This window comes from Octopus bimaculoides, chromosome 6 (genome assembly GCF_001194135.2).
Source record: "Octopus bimaculoides isolate UCB-OBI-ISO-001 chromosome 6, ASM119413v2, whole genome shotgun sequence".
Lineage (NCBI taxonomy): Eukaryota > Metazoa > Mollusca > Cephalopoda > Octopoda > Octopodidae > Octopus > Octopus bimaculoides.
The window spans coordinates 108,938,003-108,953,021 of record NC_068986.1 but is presented as its reverse complement, the minus strand read 5'-3'; the positions used below and the strand labels follow the sequence as shown (position 1 = coordinate 108,953,021).

The window sequence follows — 15,019 nt, the reverse complement described above, 5'->3', positions numbered from 1 at the left end:
TGCCTTTGTGTTTTGTTTCTCTCTCTCTCTTTTCCCTTTCCCTCTCTTTTATAAGTTTTGATAACTTGTTAGATAACGCTTTACGATAAAGGGTAGAGACAGGAATTGGGTACACATGACTCCTTTTAAAAGAAACCGTGCTTTTCGTCTTAAAACCACTCCATGTGCTTGCGCCTAACGAGGATGACCTGTACTAGAAATAACAGCTAAGCCACCCTTTAATCTACACTCCCCCCCGTGGCCTTAAGACCGTTTTATGTCCAAGGCTACCTTTTGTATGATGTCGAGACTGAACTGAAACTAAACAGCATCTCTCACTCCCCTATGGAGTTCTCCTGGGCTTTTCATACATACATCTGCTATGTTTTTGGCAAACAAAGCGATCAAGCTTCCCCTCCCTCTGCCTGCTCGCTCTTCTTTTTTTAAGCTGCAGTAATCCTTGGACTTCTATTACACCTGCCGTTTATTTTATTTTTATTTTAAATATTGTTTTGTTCTAGATCAGGCCTGACTCGGCAAGCCTATTAACCACCACCGTGTAACTAGGACCTCTTTTATCTAATGGATTTTTTAAAGCAGTAAGATACGACTTGAATGAGATTTGGCTGTCATTTCTAGCAGGTCGGGTGATTGTGGAACGGGTGTTAGTAACTTTAAGTACCAGTGGTGAACTTAAGGTACACTAGAAGCTGTTAGATGCATCTGAACTGAGAAAATTAATAAAACCTAAAATTTCCAAATCCATATTTAACCCTTTCAGCCCGGAATTTTTTCTCAAGTCGGTAATGGTGGGGGTGCGAGTTGAACGCATGGGAGTCTTTTGAGTTGTCATAGTGTCATACACTCTGATCATATGTCTGGTACTTCGAACTTACCAGAAAAACTGGAGTGGTACTTATACTGCATCACTTAGGTTGTAAAATTTTTGACTGTTACACTTATGTATCCGCCATGCCGAAAGGGTTAAATGAAGATAAAAGCTGTACGATTTTATTCAATTTGTTTAGGGCTTTTTTTTCTTTTCTTTTGTTTCCCAGGGACTCCTTTTAGATTTGAATGAAGATGAAACTGTCCCCTACAGACAAGAAAGGGTGTCCACTCTCCCTTAATGTAAACAGTCGTTAGTTTTGATTTTAATAAACAATATTTGAAAGATTATCTCTGTACATTTCGAGTGTTATTGACGATGGTGGTGCTATCTTAAAACAAGGCCCTCCCCAGAGGCACAACAGATCTAGGGGTCCAATACTGATCTTTGTATGCTGTGTTTATGTAAGGGTTCCTAGTGCTTTACTGTTTTAGTTCCTTTAATGACCCTAGACGGTGATGTTTGTTTAACTTGGCAGTGTTTCTCAAACCTGCAGACAGAAGTTCAATTGTGGTTATATACTTCCTCACAGACATAATGTATCTGGGAATATATCATTGTGTGTTTCTGTTTAGATGTTAGGGTGGTATTTCTTCTGGACTTAGGATTAGGAAGATTCCTGTCATAAAGTTTTTTTTTTCTGGCCACATTCTTCCATATACTCCATTCTAAGCTGGTAAGAAGTGATTTAAAGGACATTTGACTGCTATTTCTTGTAATCCTGAATGGGGCCACTACAAGGAAATCTAACAAGGTTTTCCACAAACTGGACCTTTGGTTCAAATGCTTACAGCAGTAGACACTTGCTAAAGACACCAAAGAGCTAAACTGTCTTTTAATATATGCAACATGTTATAACCATTTCCAAAGTAGAAACAGTGTCACTGACTTGTTTGATATCTGAATTTCAGTTTCTGAATTGTTAAGATATTAAATATGTAAAAACATATTTGATAAGCTGTGATTGAGAAGACACGGCAAGTAAAGTGGGATCACAGCTGTAGCCTATCCTAGTGTTGCATAACCAGCCCATTAAAGAAGTACCTTTGATTTGTCGGGCAACACACCGTGCTTGAGGAGACCTATTGAGTCAAGTAAAATCAGTCAAAAATAAAATCACAATTAAATGGAAATTGTAGCTGTGGCTGATGCCAGTGCTGCCTGACTGGCTCCCCATGTCGGTGGCACGTAAAAAAGCACCCACTACACTCTCGGAGTAGTTGGTGTTAGGAAGGGCATCCAGCAGTAGAAACCTTGCCAGATCAGATTAGAGCCTGGTGAGGCCTCCTGGCTTGCCAGTCCCCAGTCAAACAGTCCAACCCATGCCAGCATGGAAAACAGACATTAAACGATGATAAATATTTTAGTAATTCAGAAACTGACCTTTTTGAAACCAATGAATTTATGAAAATACTTTTGTAGGCACAGGCATGGCTGTGTGGGAAGAAGTTTGCTTCCCAACCACATGGTTCCAGGTTCAGTCCCATTGCAGGACATCTTTGGTAAGTGTCTTCTGCTATATAGCCTCAGGCCTACCAAAGCCTAGAGTGGATTTGGTAGGTGGAACTTAAAAGAAGCCCAGGAGTGGTTGTCTGGTAAGTAGCTTGCTTACCAACCACATGGTTCCAGGTTCAGTCCCACTGTGTGACACCTTGGGCATGTGTTTTATATAGCCTTGGGCCAACCAAAGCCTTATGAGTGGATTTGGTAGACGGAAACTGAAAGAAGCCTGTTGTATATATGTACATATATGTATGTGTGTGTATATGTTTGCGTCCCTGTAACTTAGTGGTTCGACAAAATTGATAGAATAGGTACTAGGCTTACAAAGAATAAGTCCTGGGGTCGATTTGTTTGACTAAAGTCGGTGCTCCAGCTTGGCCACAGTCAAATGACAAATGAGAGAATACATGTGTGTTTGTCCCCCACTACTTTTTGACCACCAATGTTGGTGTGTCAACGTTCTTGTAACCTAGCAGTTTGGCAAAAGAGACCAATGAAATAAGTAACAGGCTTTAAAATATATATATATATATATATATATAAAAGCATTAAGTTTATATATATATATATAAAAGCATTAAGTTTGATTCATTCGGCTAAAAATTCTTCAGAGCATTGCCCCCGCATGACCACAGTCTGACTGACACAAGTAAAAGATAGAAGATAATGAAGCTGATGTTTTGAACATAAATTAACATAAATTAACATGAAATTTTCATGAAAGGTTTTTAGATCACAGAACCAAGGCAATCCGAGTCGGAATCAAAAAGGTTAAAAACTTGGACATTTGAATTGTTGAAAAGATGAACATGTTGACTTTTTTTCTGTCTGCAGATTTTCTCTCTCTCAGTTTCTCTCCTCCCCCACCACCCTTGCTCTGTCTTATACATGTTCTTTGTATGTTTTCTTTTTCCCTTAAATATTTCTTTATTTCTTTTCTAGAAAGTCCTCACCGGCAGCTGATTAGTAGTGTAGCTATTTCAGAAGCCCTGGACGTTAGTTCCAATTGGCGGCCGTTCAGCTACATTGAACAACCCGTTGAATTCAGCTTCAATTACCGTTTTATTTGCAATGAGAACTATTATGGGTTGCGGTGTAACACAGTATGCCGGCCACGGGATGATAAATTTGGACATTACAAGTGTACCAGAGAGGGCCAGAGGAAATGTTTACCAGGATGGAAAGGAGATTATTGTGACCAACGTAAGGACCATTTTGTTGTTACCCCTTGAAAAATCAACCACTAAAAAACTCTTTCCCCAAAATTCTTTTGATCAATCCTCCATTCAGGTTAGCTAAACAAATACTTCACTGACCCTGTCCTATAACCACAGAGAACAGTGGGTCGAGTGAGGCAGTGTTAGTATTTCTATAGACCTTAAGATTTTGAGATTTCTATTGTTACCCTGAGTCAGTGGTTCCCAAAGTGGGCAGTACCATCTCCCTGGGGATAGTGGAAAAATCCATGGGGAGGGGGTTGAAGAAAAATCGGGCAATAACATGGTGACCAAAACGGGGCAATTGATGTAAAAAAAAAAAGGGGGGTTAATTAGGTTGAGTCTTATTTGTGAAATGCTGTTTTGAATTAGCTGCAGAAAATGGTCTGTGGTGGGGGTGGGGGGCACAAGGAATGTGACCTTAGAACCAAGGAGGCAGCAGCCTGAAGAAGTTTGGGAACCACTGCCCTAAATGACCACTGATCCAACAGGTCTAAAATTAAAGGCATTCTTTAGTCTCCATCAACCCCAGTAGAATGAGAGTAAAGTTGACCTTGTCATGGGATGTGCAATCAATGTAGAGACCTGGAACTCAATAACAGAAGGTCTTTTGTTCAATGTTCTGATTTTTCTGATCTGCATTGAAACTGGATTCTCTGATTGTGAGCAGTTCCTTATTCTGGTGGCTAATCTAACAGAACATTATCTAAACACTTTCCTTTCATTTTTAAGACATTTGTGTAACTTGAGAGAGATTTGGCTGCTAATTCTAACATAGCAAATTTTACCAATAATCTTGGCCCTCCAGTTAAAATGTGATTTTCAAAAGTCAAGAATTTCCTGTTCGAGATGCATCAAAAAATCATTAATTTTCTGACGTTTTAAATGGTTAAACTGGACTCTTACATGATGAGATTAGAGCGAAAGAAAAACTGAAAAAGAAATTTAACAAGAAAAAAAGAGACATAGGATTTTTGTGTGTCTTGTATTGAATATTATACAATGTCTATCTTGTGTCAGTTGGGAAATCATTATGATTAATGGAGTTATTTGCAACTGTTTCTTATTCTAAATTCTTCCAGTATTTTGTTTCCTCTGCAATGATACCATCATTAATCTTGGTTAAACATGACAACACCTACTTAACTAATTGCACTGCCTTCCATTACTATCTTAATTGGGCTTTTTTTTTTTTTTTTGCAATTACTACTGGTATCAGAGCAAGACCAGTTTGGTTTTGCTTGACGGTCTTCAGTTTAGTCTTAATGTGCTACACCTTGGGCAAGTACCTCCACCATAGCCTCACATTAATCCATGACAACATAAGTGAAATTGGGTCAGTGAAAACTATGGGCAGCCCTTGTCACACAAGTTGTGCTGATTCCACCTGAGATTGTCATTTACACTGCAGTAAACAGGTGGTTCCACTCGAGTGTGTGTGTTTATATGCATTGGTATCTTGGGGAATTTGGTCACTAGTTCCACCATTGCAATCCTTCACATACATGAGGTTAATGCTTCTGGATAGATTACTTAGACAATATGGATCAAGGAGTAAATAATTCCTTTTAACATCAGCTGGTTCTCCCTGCCCTCTTGGGAGTGGGGCTGGAGATTTCAGGAAACTCAACAAAAGAAGGAAAGTATATGTAATATATATACATACATGTATGTATGTATATATATATATATATATATACATGTGTGTGTGTGTGTGTGTGTGTATATATATATATATATATATATATATATATTGTAAGCAGACTTTATATTCTATTTTTGTAGATTTAACCTTGTGTGTTTTAATTTCATTTGTGAAATTGGGTTTGGTTCTCCTTTAAGACAAAATAATCTAGGAATTGTCTGAATCTACAGAGACCTACAAATCACAATCAACAACAGTTTAATGTTTTGATAAAATCAGAGCTTAAAAACTGTTTCATATTAAATGCCATTAGCTTTGAAGGGGTGCAAGACAAACCTTTCCAAGAAGTGAGGGACATTTGGTTGAGATCCCTTGGGTTTCAGTATCTCTAACCAGGCTTCTGCTTGTGTTGGTCAGGGTTATAAAATTTGGTGTAGGGTTTCTTTTTAATTTTCATTTTCTAGAAATATGTTTAATGTTAAAATTTTCTTGAAATTTTTTCTAGCAATCTGTCTGGCTGGTTGCCATCCACTGCAAGGTTTCTGTAACCAACCTAATAAATGCAAGTAAGTTATAAATATTTATCTCCAACAAATGCTTTTTCTCTTCTGTGTAGGATGATTTTCAACAAAATTAAGTCGTTCTTGTTTAACCTAAGTCATCCTAAATCAACTACAATAATCATGTCTTTAGGCATATTTGTCTTTTTTGGAGATAGTTTGACTGCTATTTCTTGTAGGTTCTCTTATTGGCCTGTGTCAGACCCTTGTATATAATAGCTCTTGTCATTTTGGCGACTTCCTTGGTGACTTCCACACACATACATACATATATATAGATATAGATAGATAGAAAGATAGATATACACATACATATATATATACATGCATACACATTGCAAGAGAAACATTAAACTTTGATCCCAGAACTCAATGTCACTTCTTTCTATCTAGATATTATTTTATGGTCTTTCCTAGCCCCAGCCCTTTAAGTTACATCTCAAGACATGCACGAAGGGATACAATAAACCTATTCTAAAAACTAAGATAAACAAGAAATAGTTTTCTTCTGTGAATAAAACAGTCTGTTCATGTATGAAGTGGTTTGTAAGGGAAGCAGCATTGTTAAATTATTCAATTTTTACCTTTTTTTTTCTCCTCCCACAAGTAAATTCATATTTTCAAAAGTTTGAAAAATTAGTTTTCATCATCATCATCATCATCATTTAACGTCTGTTTTCTATGCTGCCATGGGTTGGACAATTTGATTAAGGACTGGTGAGCCAGATGGCTACACCAGGCTCCAATCTGATTTGGCAGAGTTTCTGCAGCTGGATGCCCTTTCTAACGCCAACCACTCTGAGAGTGTAGTGGGTGCTTTTACATGCCACCAACACGGAGGCCAGTCACACGGTACTGGCAACGGCTATGCTCAAAATGGTGTATTTTACATGCCACCTGCACAGGAGCCAGTCCAGCAGCACTGGCAACAATCTCGCTTGAATGTCTTTACGTGCCACTGGTTTTGAATTATTGTTTTGCTGTGACTTGAAGGTGCTGAATATTTTCTCCCCAGTATTTTCCATTTTAAGTTCCACTGACGAAGGTAAAATGGCATTAATTAATCATGATGTACCAAATGCTTTGTATTTAGTTATCTTTACATTTTGATTTCAAGTTCAGCCCACAGCAACTAGAATCGACAAAAGGAGGGCAGTAACAGCACTTTCCAATGGTTTCCAACAATTACATTTTAATTAGTTTACTGGATTTTGATTTCTGATTATATCTAATTAACTGCAAGGTAGTTGCGGCTGTGGCATGTAAAAAGCACCATCTGAATGTGGCTCATGCCAGCCCCGACATTTTCCTGTCCCAGTAGCATGAAAAAACCCCATCTGAATGTGGCCGGTGCCAGCCCCCCTGCCCCAACTGACTCCTGTGCCAGTAGCACGTAAATAGCACCATCTGAATGTGGCCAGTGCCATCAGACTGGCTCCCATGCCAGTGACATGTAAAAAGCATCCACTACTCTCTCGGAGTGGTTGGCATTAGGAAGGGTGTCCAGCTGTAGCAACCTTTCCAGATCAGATTGGGGCCTGGTGCAGCCCACAGGCTTGCCGGTCTCCAGTCAAACCCTCCAACCCATGCCAGCATGGAAAATGGATGTTAAACAATGATGATAATGCAGCAATACTGTTCAAAGTCTGAATTTTAAAAAAATATTTTCCTTCGTTAACTCATTAACTCAGCAGAATTTGTAATAACTGACAAAATGATTTTGCAGTGTTCAGATAAATTAGTTGCGAGTTCAAATACCCTCCAGAGTAGATGCTGCCTTTCATTTTGCCAGAGGTTGGTCTTCTAATCACTTGTTACTATCCTGTCATTGAGGCTTTTTATTATGGAAGAAATAAAAACTTTTGCTGGACCTATAATTTCAGGCCATTATTTTCTTCACTTTATCTTTTTTAGACATAGATCACCCATATACTCTTTGTTCAATGTGACCTTCTTTAGTGATTTGAGAAAAATTTGGCTACCGTTCCTAGCAAGTCAATTGAGGCTCTCTTGATTTGTGATTAACTATGCAGTTATTAGGATTTTAATTGCTATGTTTTTAGGTTATTATTCTAAAAGTGTATATTATACAGATGTGGAGATTTTACAAAAGAAATTACAAATCATAAGTCTCACTCGAGAATAAATATGCCATCAGATTATTTCTGTTAGAACAAAACTTTCTAGTATTTAATCACTGTTTCAAAACACAGAACTTTGGTTCAACAGATTAAAATTATCCACAGTAACCCAATGCAAATGTATTGTTCACAGCTTTTGGTGCTCTCTCTCATGGCTGGATGCATTTTTACGGAAGACTGGAAACGAAAGACTCACCTATTTGTAACTATCACGTGATGCCCAGACAAGGAGTCATCAACATGAGCATGCTCCTTTATATATATATGTCCAACCCATGCTAGCATGGAAAGCGGACGTTAAACGATGATATATATATATATATATATATATATATATATATATATATATACCACCTGACTGGCTCCTGTGCCAGTGGCATGTAAAAAGCACCCACTACACTCTCGGAGTGGTTGGCATTAGGAAGGGCATCCAGCTGTAGAAATATTGCCAGATCAGATTGGAGCCTGGTGCAACCACTGGCTCTCTAGGCCTCAGTCAAACCGTCCAACCCATGCCAGCATGGAAAATGGACGCTAAACGATGATGATGACACACACACACAGTGGACTTTGTTTCCACCTCCCAAATGTACACAAGGTTTTGATTGTGATTGTCCCAAGACAGTACTAGAAGACATTTACCCAAAGTGTTGTTGTACCATATTTCCAATATAACAGGAATAGTTTAAACTTCATCTCTGCTGAATTCCCAGTAAAGTGGTAATAAAGAATGCATTTAGGAAAAAATGCTGCCGATTTTGTCCTTTAGTCTGCCTGCAATTATTTTTCTTTTTGCTTAGGAGCCCAGGTGGAGGGTAAAGTTAGATACAGGGGCTCAAATCTGAGAGGCTTAAGCTTCAAGTTGGCCAGTCCTTTGTTGGACTCACTTCATACATATTGGACTTGTGTGTCCTTAATTTTTAAGATGGCAGGTAGATTTAACGGGTTTTTATGTAGTTCACTGACCTCGAAGTTTGATTCTTGTAATAGCCATTGAATTTTTAAAATGCTTTCTGTTTTACATTATTTACATTTGATGGATATTTGCCCTCATCTTGTTCGTTGTTAACACAACATTTCGGCTGATATACCCTGCAGCCTTCATTAGGTGTCTTGGGGAAATTTCGAACCTGGGTTCGCATTCCTAAAGTAGTTTTCAATATCTAGAAAGCTCTGAAGAACATCAAAAAATATCTTAGAAATGAGAACCCAGGTTCAAAATTTCCCTAAGACACCTGACAAAGGCTGGAGGGTATATCAGCCAAAACGCATTAACAACAAACAAGATGAGGACAAATATCCATCAAATGTAAATAATGTACATAATTCCTCATCTCTTAAATATAGAATTCTGTTTGTGAAAGACCTGTTTGTCTACTTGAGGGTTTTCTGTTTTTTTAAATTCTGATCAACTCTGTTTCAATTGCAGGTGTCGAGCAGGTTGGAATGGGAAGTACTGCAACGAGTGTGCTGTGCACCCGACTTGCCACAAAGGCACTTGTCAAAAGCCTTGGGACTGTAATTGCATAGAAGGTTGGGGTGGGCTACTCTGCAATGAAGGTAAGTTGTGGTTTGTCTTTTCGATTCTAACTTTAGAAACTAAAGATTTTCTTTGTTTAGCTTCAAACCAAAGCAAATGAAGTAGGCTTTGAGGAATGGCACTTGTAATGATCCGGTCTTTTATTCAGTCTGTGTACTTAAGATGAAATTTCACTCTTATCCTTTTTATGGGAATGATTTAAAATTTGGCTGCTATTTCTAGCTGGTTGAACAACAGTATTCTTATATGCGTTTATTTGTCATTTGACTGCAGCCATGCTGGAGCACCCCCTTTAGTCAAACAAATCGACCCTAGGACTTATTCTTTGTAAGCCCAGAGCTTATTCTATCGGTCTCTTTTGCTGAACCGCTAAGTTACGGGGTTGTAAACACACCAACATCGGTTGTCAAGACAAACATACTCACACTCACACACACACACATATATATATACGACAAGTTTCTTTCAGTTTCCATCTACATGGCTTTGGTCGGCCTGAAGCTATAGTAGAAGACACTTGCTGTAGGTGTCACACAATGGGACTGAACCCGGAACCATGCGGTTGGGAAGCAAGCTACTGATCACACAGCCACACCTGAGAAGACTTGTTCAGTTCTAGGCTCTGAGAAAACATTAACAGATGTTTATAGTTTCATAGAATTTGAATCTATTTCCATATTTTCCAGAACAAGAAATTTAGCCAACTTAATGTTCTATTCTCCATTCTGATATTGGAAAATTTTATTTCTGATGGATATTTTGGTATCTATGTAAAACAAGATATAAAATAATTTTAAAAGGTAACCCAGGTTTGGGTGAAAGCGCTTCAATTTATTGTAGTTTGGTTAAAAAAAAAAATTACTAGATTGAACAATGCAGTTCTATATTTAAGAAATGAGGAATTATGTACATTATTTACATTTGACAGATATTTGTCCTCATCTTGTTTGTTGTTAACACAACATTTTGGCTGATATACCCTCCAGACCTCATTAGGTGTCTTGGGGAAATTTCGAACTGGGTTCTCATTCCTAAGGTATTTTTCAATGTTATTGTTATTACTATTCAGGTCATTGCCTGGAATCAAACTCAGAATCTTGGGGTTAGTAGCCTGCGCTCTTAATCACTATGCCACATGCCCGTGTTCGATTCCAGGCAGTGACCTGAATAATAAGTAATAATAATATCGAAAAATACCTTAGGAATGAGAACCCAGGTTCGAAATTTCCCCAAGACACCTGATGAGGGCTGGAGGGTATATCAGCCGAAATGTTGTGTTAACAACAAACAATATGAAGACAAATATCCATCAAATGTAAATAATGTAGATTGAACAAGTTTTAGATTTCTGAATTGTATTTTTGGTTTTTGCTTTCTATGTTCAGATCTCAACTATTGCACCCATCACAGCCCTTGCAAGAACCAAGGGACCTGCACTAACACAGGCCAAGGGAGCTATACATGTAATTGTCCGGAGGGCTTCAATGGTACCAACTGTGAAATTAGAGTTGACAATTGTGACGACCAATCCTGTTTAAATTTTGGAGTCTGTGAGGTTAGTAAGTTTCTTTACTCAAATCAGTATCTGTAAAAAAAAGGATGAAATAAAATATTTTTTAAACTATAGAAAGTGACTGTAAGATATTTATCTACCCTGTTTTGATGAGTTTGTTCTCAAATCCTCATCTTTTTCCTACAAGTGTACATACTACCCAGACTGAGTTTGAGCTAGGAACCTTTATTTGTAAAGCAAATATACTAAGTCTCATCCACTAGGCCACCATTTTACATGTATGTGGATAAGCATGTTATTACACTGTTTAGGTAGTTTTGTTACTGATCTAACTTGGGACTATGTATGTATATGACACCTGATGGTGACTAAAGAATAAACAAGACAAACATTTAATGTAGAGGATGTGTGTGCTTTTTTTTTATGAAATACCAGTGAAATTAGAAAAATTGTGATTTGCATAACAATGACATTTTTGCTTTTCCAGCGAATTGGTGTAGAGTCCCGATGCCGTTGTCCAAATGGTTTTGGCGGGAAGTATTGTGAGATAAAGGCCAGGAATTGTGCTGGTCATCCCTGTCGGAATGGTGGCAGGTGTGTGAACAATGACGATGGGTATCTATGTGAATGCGTACCTGGGTATTCTGGACACAACTGTGAAGTTGAAATAATTGAATGTTCTTCAAATCCATGTCAAAATAAAGGTAAAGAAATTTTCTGGTCTGATTCTTTGATTTCTTTCCTGGCTGCAAGCAAATCTTCATTGTTTGTACTAATGGTGTCATTTGTTTGTATTTCACAGCAAAAGCATGTCCAAGTTTCTTCACTGATTGTCAGCTAGTGTCTCTATACTTACTAGCAAAGGTCAAATGTTTGTAGTCCCCTGTGAAAGCATGTCTGTATGTTCATTGTTTAAATAGACTGGAGGAATGATCCTGTTTGGAAATAGGCAAACGAATACAACAGGCCATAGAAAATTCTTCAACAGTCTCATCTGACCCAGTGACAATGATGTGGATTTGGTGTGGTGGCATAAGAACAAAACTGAATTATTTATATAAAAGTTTTCTAGAAATATCCACAAATAGAAAACCATTGTTCTAAATCAAGTAATTAGTGTTTCATGTTACGAATTTGTGTGTAGAGCTGTGAGTGATTATGTTAATGTATGAAGTTGGGTGTATGATTCAACTATTTTTAAAAAACGTTTTCTTTTAAATGTTTAATTAAATTGGTTTATGAATATTTTTCTCCTTCATTTTTCAGGTCGTTGTGTTGATGATGTGAATGGGTTTCATTGTGTCTGTGAACCAGGCTACAGTGGTAAAATTTGTGAAGTGAACGAAGACGATTGTTTGAAGAAGCCCTGCCTGAATGGAGGCACCTGTGAGGACAAGATCAATGATTTTGAATGCCACTGTAAACCAGGATATGCTGGCTACTTTTGTGAAAGTCAACTCAATGATTGCGTTATTCAGCCTTGCAAGAATGGAGGTACATGCATTGATTTGATTAACGATTTTCGCTGTATTTGTCCGTTGGAATATACAGGGAAGGATTGTACCTTGAATATTACTAAGAATATTGCTAAGTGTGCCAGCAATCCATGTAAGAATGGTAGCACCTGCATTGATCATGGATCAAGTTACTTGTGTACTTGTCTAACAGGTTTTTCTGGTGTTCACTGTGATCACCATGAAGGCACGACTAATTACAGTGCTTTTGAAGATCAAACTGAAAGTGTGGATAAACCGGAGGGATCTTTGTCTGTATTAGAACTTGGTTTGAGCATTTGTCTTGGAGCTGGTTTACCTCTTATTGTGATTATCACTGTTGTTATTATAATGCTATTACGGCACCAGCGTCACCATTTTCGAGAAAACATGCAGAAGGAAACTGAACAAAATCGCATCAATAGTAAATGCATGGAAACAGATATATTCATGACAAATCCTTCAGCGAGTTCATCTGATAAATTTACCAAAGAACTGGAATGTTCTAATAGATTTCATTCGGAACAATTTTACCATGAAAAATCTACTAACATTCTAAGACAGAATGTTACAGGTGAACCACATCACAAACCTTATAATAAAAAGATGTTGACACCAATATCAAATATTGGCGTAGGGTGAGTACTTGATTTTTGGTTCCTTATGCACACACACACACACACATTATTTGGATATTCTAGTTGAGGAATTTCATTTCTTGGTCCCTTGTAACTGTTTGCATTCTTGTGTGTCACCTGCATCCAAAGCCACTTGACAAACATCTGTAATCCTTGTCACCTGTATTGTCTCCTTCCCCATTCTCAGCTTTTGCATTCTGTCCAATCCTTCCTCCCCACTACATTGTCTTAAATTTGCTCCACCCTTATTGCATTTTTTCTTGTCTATGTTGATTTAGGGTTGATGTTTTAGTTGGTATACATTCGTCCACATCACTCCATAAGAAACATAGCACCGGTTTTCTTGATTCTCTGGTATATATCTTCCTCCCTGGATGGAATGCCTGTCTGTCACAGGGTTACTCCTTTTTGCCAGCTGAGTGGACTAGGGCAATGTGAAATGAAGTGTTTTGCTCAAGAACAATGCACCTGTCTTTGATGGCCAAAACAGGTTATCAGGACAACACCACCACCTGCCCTTTCTCTTAGCCTATCACATTTGTTTTATAGGTGTCACTGATTGTAGACCTCCAGGCCAAAATCTGGAGGTTTCTTGTGAAAGCTACACAGTGTTGTTCCTGTTGCATTTTACTGTGCTGGTCTGCTGTATTTTCAAGCTTCCCCTTGAGGTGTAGAACCCATTAGGCCCTTAGACCACAGGACTGGATCATGCATGGCATTGATGGCCTGTTCACACATTGGTAGGTCTATGTGACATGTCTAGGGGGCCAACCTTCCTCCCAGTTCTGTAGGTCTTTGCCACAAAATCATCTTTTATTTGACCCCTAATTTCACTCTAGGCCAATGTGCACCTAGGTGTAATGATCAAGGGACAGCTCTATAGTCCCCCAAATTCACAAACTCCCAAGTTGGAGCTTAGCAACTAGATGCAGTTGAATGTGTTCCCCAGGGAAAATTAAACTATGTAAGGATGATGTGGACTTTGATGGATACTTAGTGCTTGTCAGAGGAGTTGAGTATTTTTATAAACCTTATTTTGACTTCCCCGTTATTAACCCCAAATCATTCAAGTAACCCTGTAATCAAAAACCTTTCAACTTTGATCGTAATCATCTTGTAGGGTAAGACGACAGTATCCATTTTCTTTCCCTTTTGTTTAAAAAAAAAAAAAGAAAATAGAGTATAGTTTGGCTACTATTTCCAGTGGCCCAAGTGACTAAAGATTCCTTTTCTTCAATCAGAGGCCTTATAACCTGATTTATGGCCTCCATGGACCTGGTCTACTAGTCTTAAGGATTTAATTTTAATCCGGCCTTTCTCACCTCCATCCTCGATAATAAATTCTGCACTTCACTACACACATTCCATCGCAATTAACTGTAAACATAATCTTCTCACACACACAACATTATTAGAGCAAGTATGAGAAGTATTTCATTATTGACGAGCAACATATGCTTTTGTGATACAATGAGGAAAGCAAAGGAGGGGGAAAAAAGAAAAGATGTTTTCAATGAGTTTCTTCAACAGGTTAACTACACATTGTTTGGGTTTAACAGTTTGGATTACATAACACACACACACACACACACACACACACACACACACACACACACATTAAAGTGGCTTCGTCAGTAAAGAAACTTCTTTGAAGTATCTAGTCTTCCTGATGGAATGTTCCAATGATCAAAAGCTTCTTAACCTGATCATCCTGTCTTTTTAGTGGTTTTGTTTGGCTGTTTTTTGCCAAACCTTATTTTTTGAATAGTGGGATATGCTTTTATGTAGATTGGATTTCCGTTTCCAGTTGAACTTGTTTTGTTGGTAGGGAAACATCCCCTATTATTTTGTTAAGTTGAAAGTCGAGACATACATTATCTGGATTTGTGAGATCCTTGGGG

The 15,019-nt window shown here is 38.0% G+C and overlaps 1 protein-coding gene across 1 annotated transcript in view; it reads left to right on the top strand.

The window, feature by feature from the left end:
- The window catches only part of LOC106868910 (delta-like protein 1), a 40,565-nt gene that overhangs the window by 15,691 nt on the left and 9,855 nt on the right, over window positions 1-15,019 (top strand). The window contains exons 5-10 of the mRNA XM_014914370.2: window positions 3,314-3,574; window positions 5,739-5,799; window positions 9,364-9,494; window positions 10,860-11,029; window positions 11,475-11,691; window positions 12,254-13,118. Coding sequence (XP_014769856.1) covers window positions 3,314-3,574; window positions 5,739-5,799; window positions 9,364-9,494; window positions 10,860-11,029; window positions 11,475-11,691; window positions 12,254-13,118 — 1,705 coding nt within the window. The remainder of the gene's footprint in view (window positions 1-3,313; window positions 3,575-5,738; window positions 5,800-9,363; window positions 9,495-10,859; window positions 11,030-11,474; window positions 11,692-12,253; window positions 13,119-15,019) is intronic.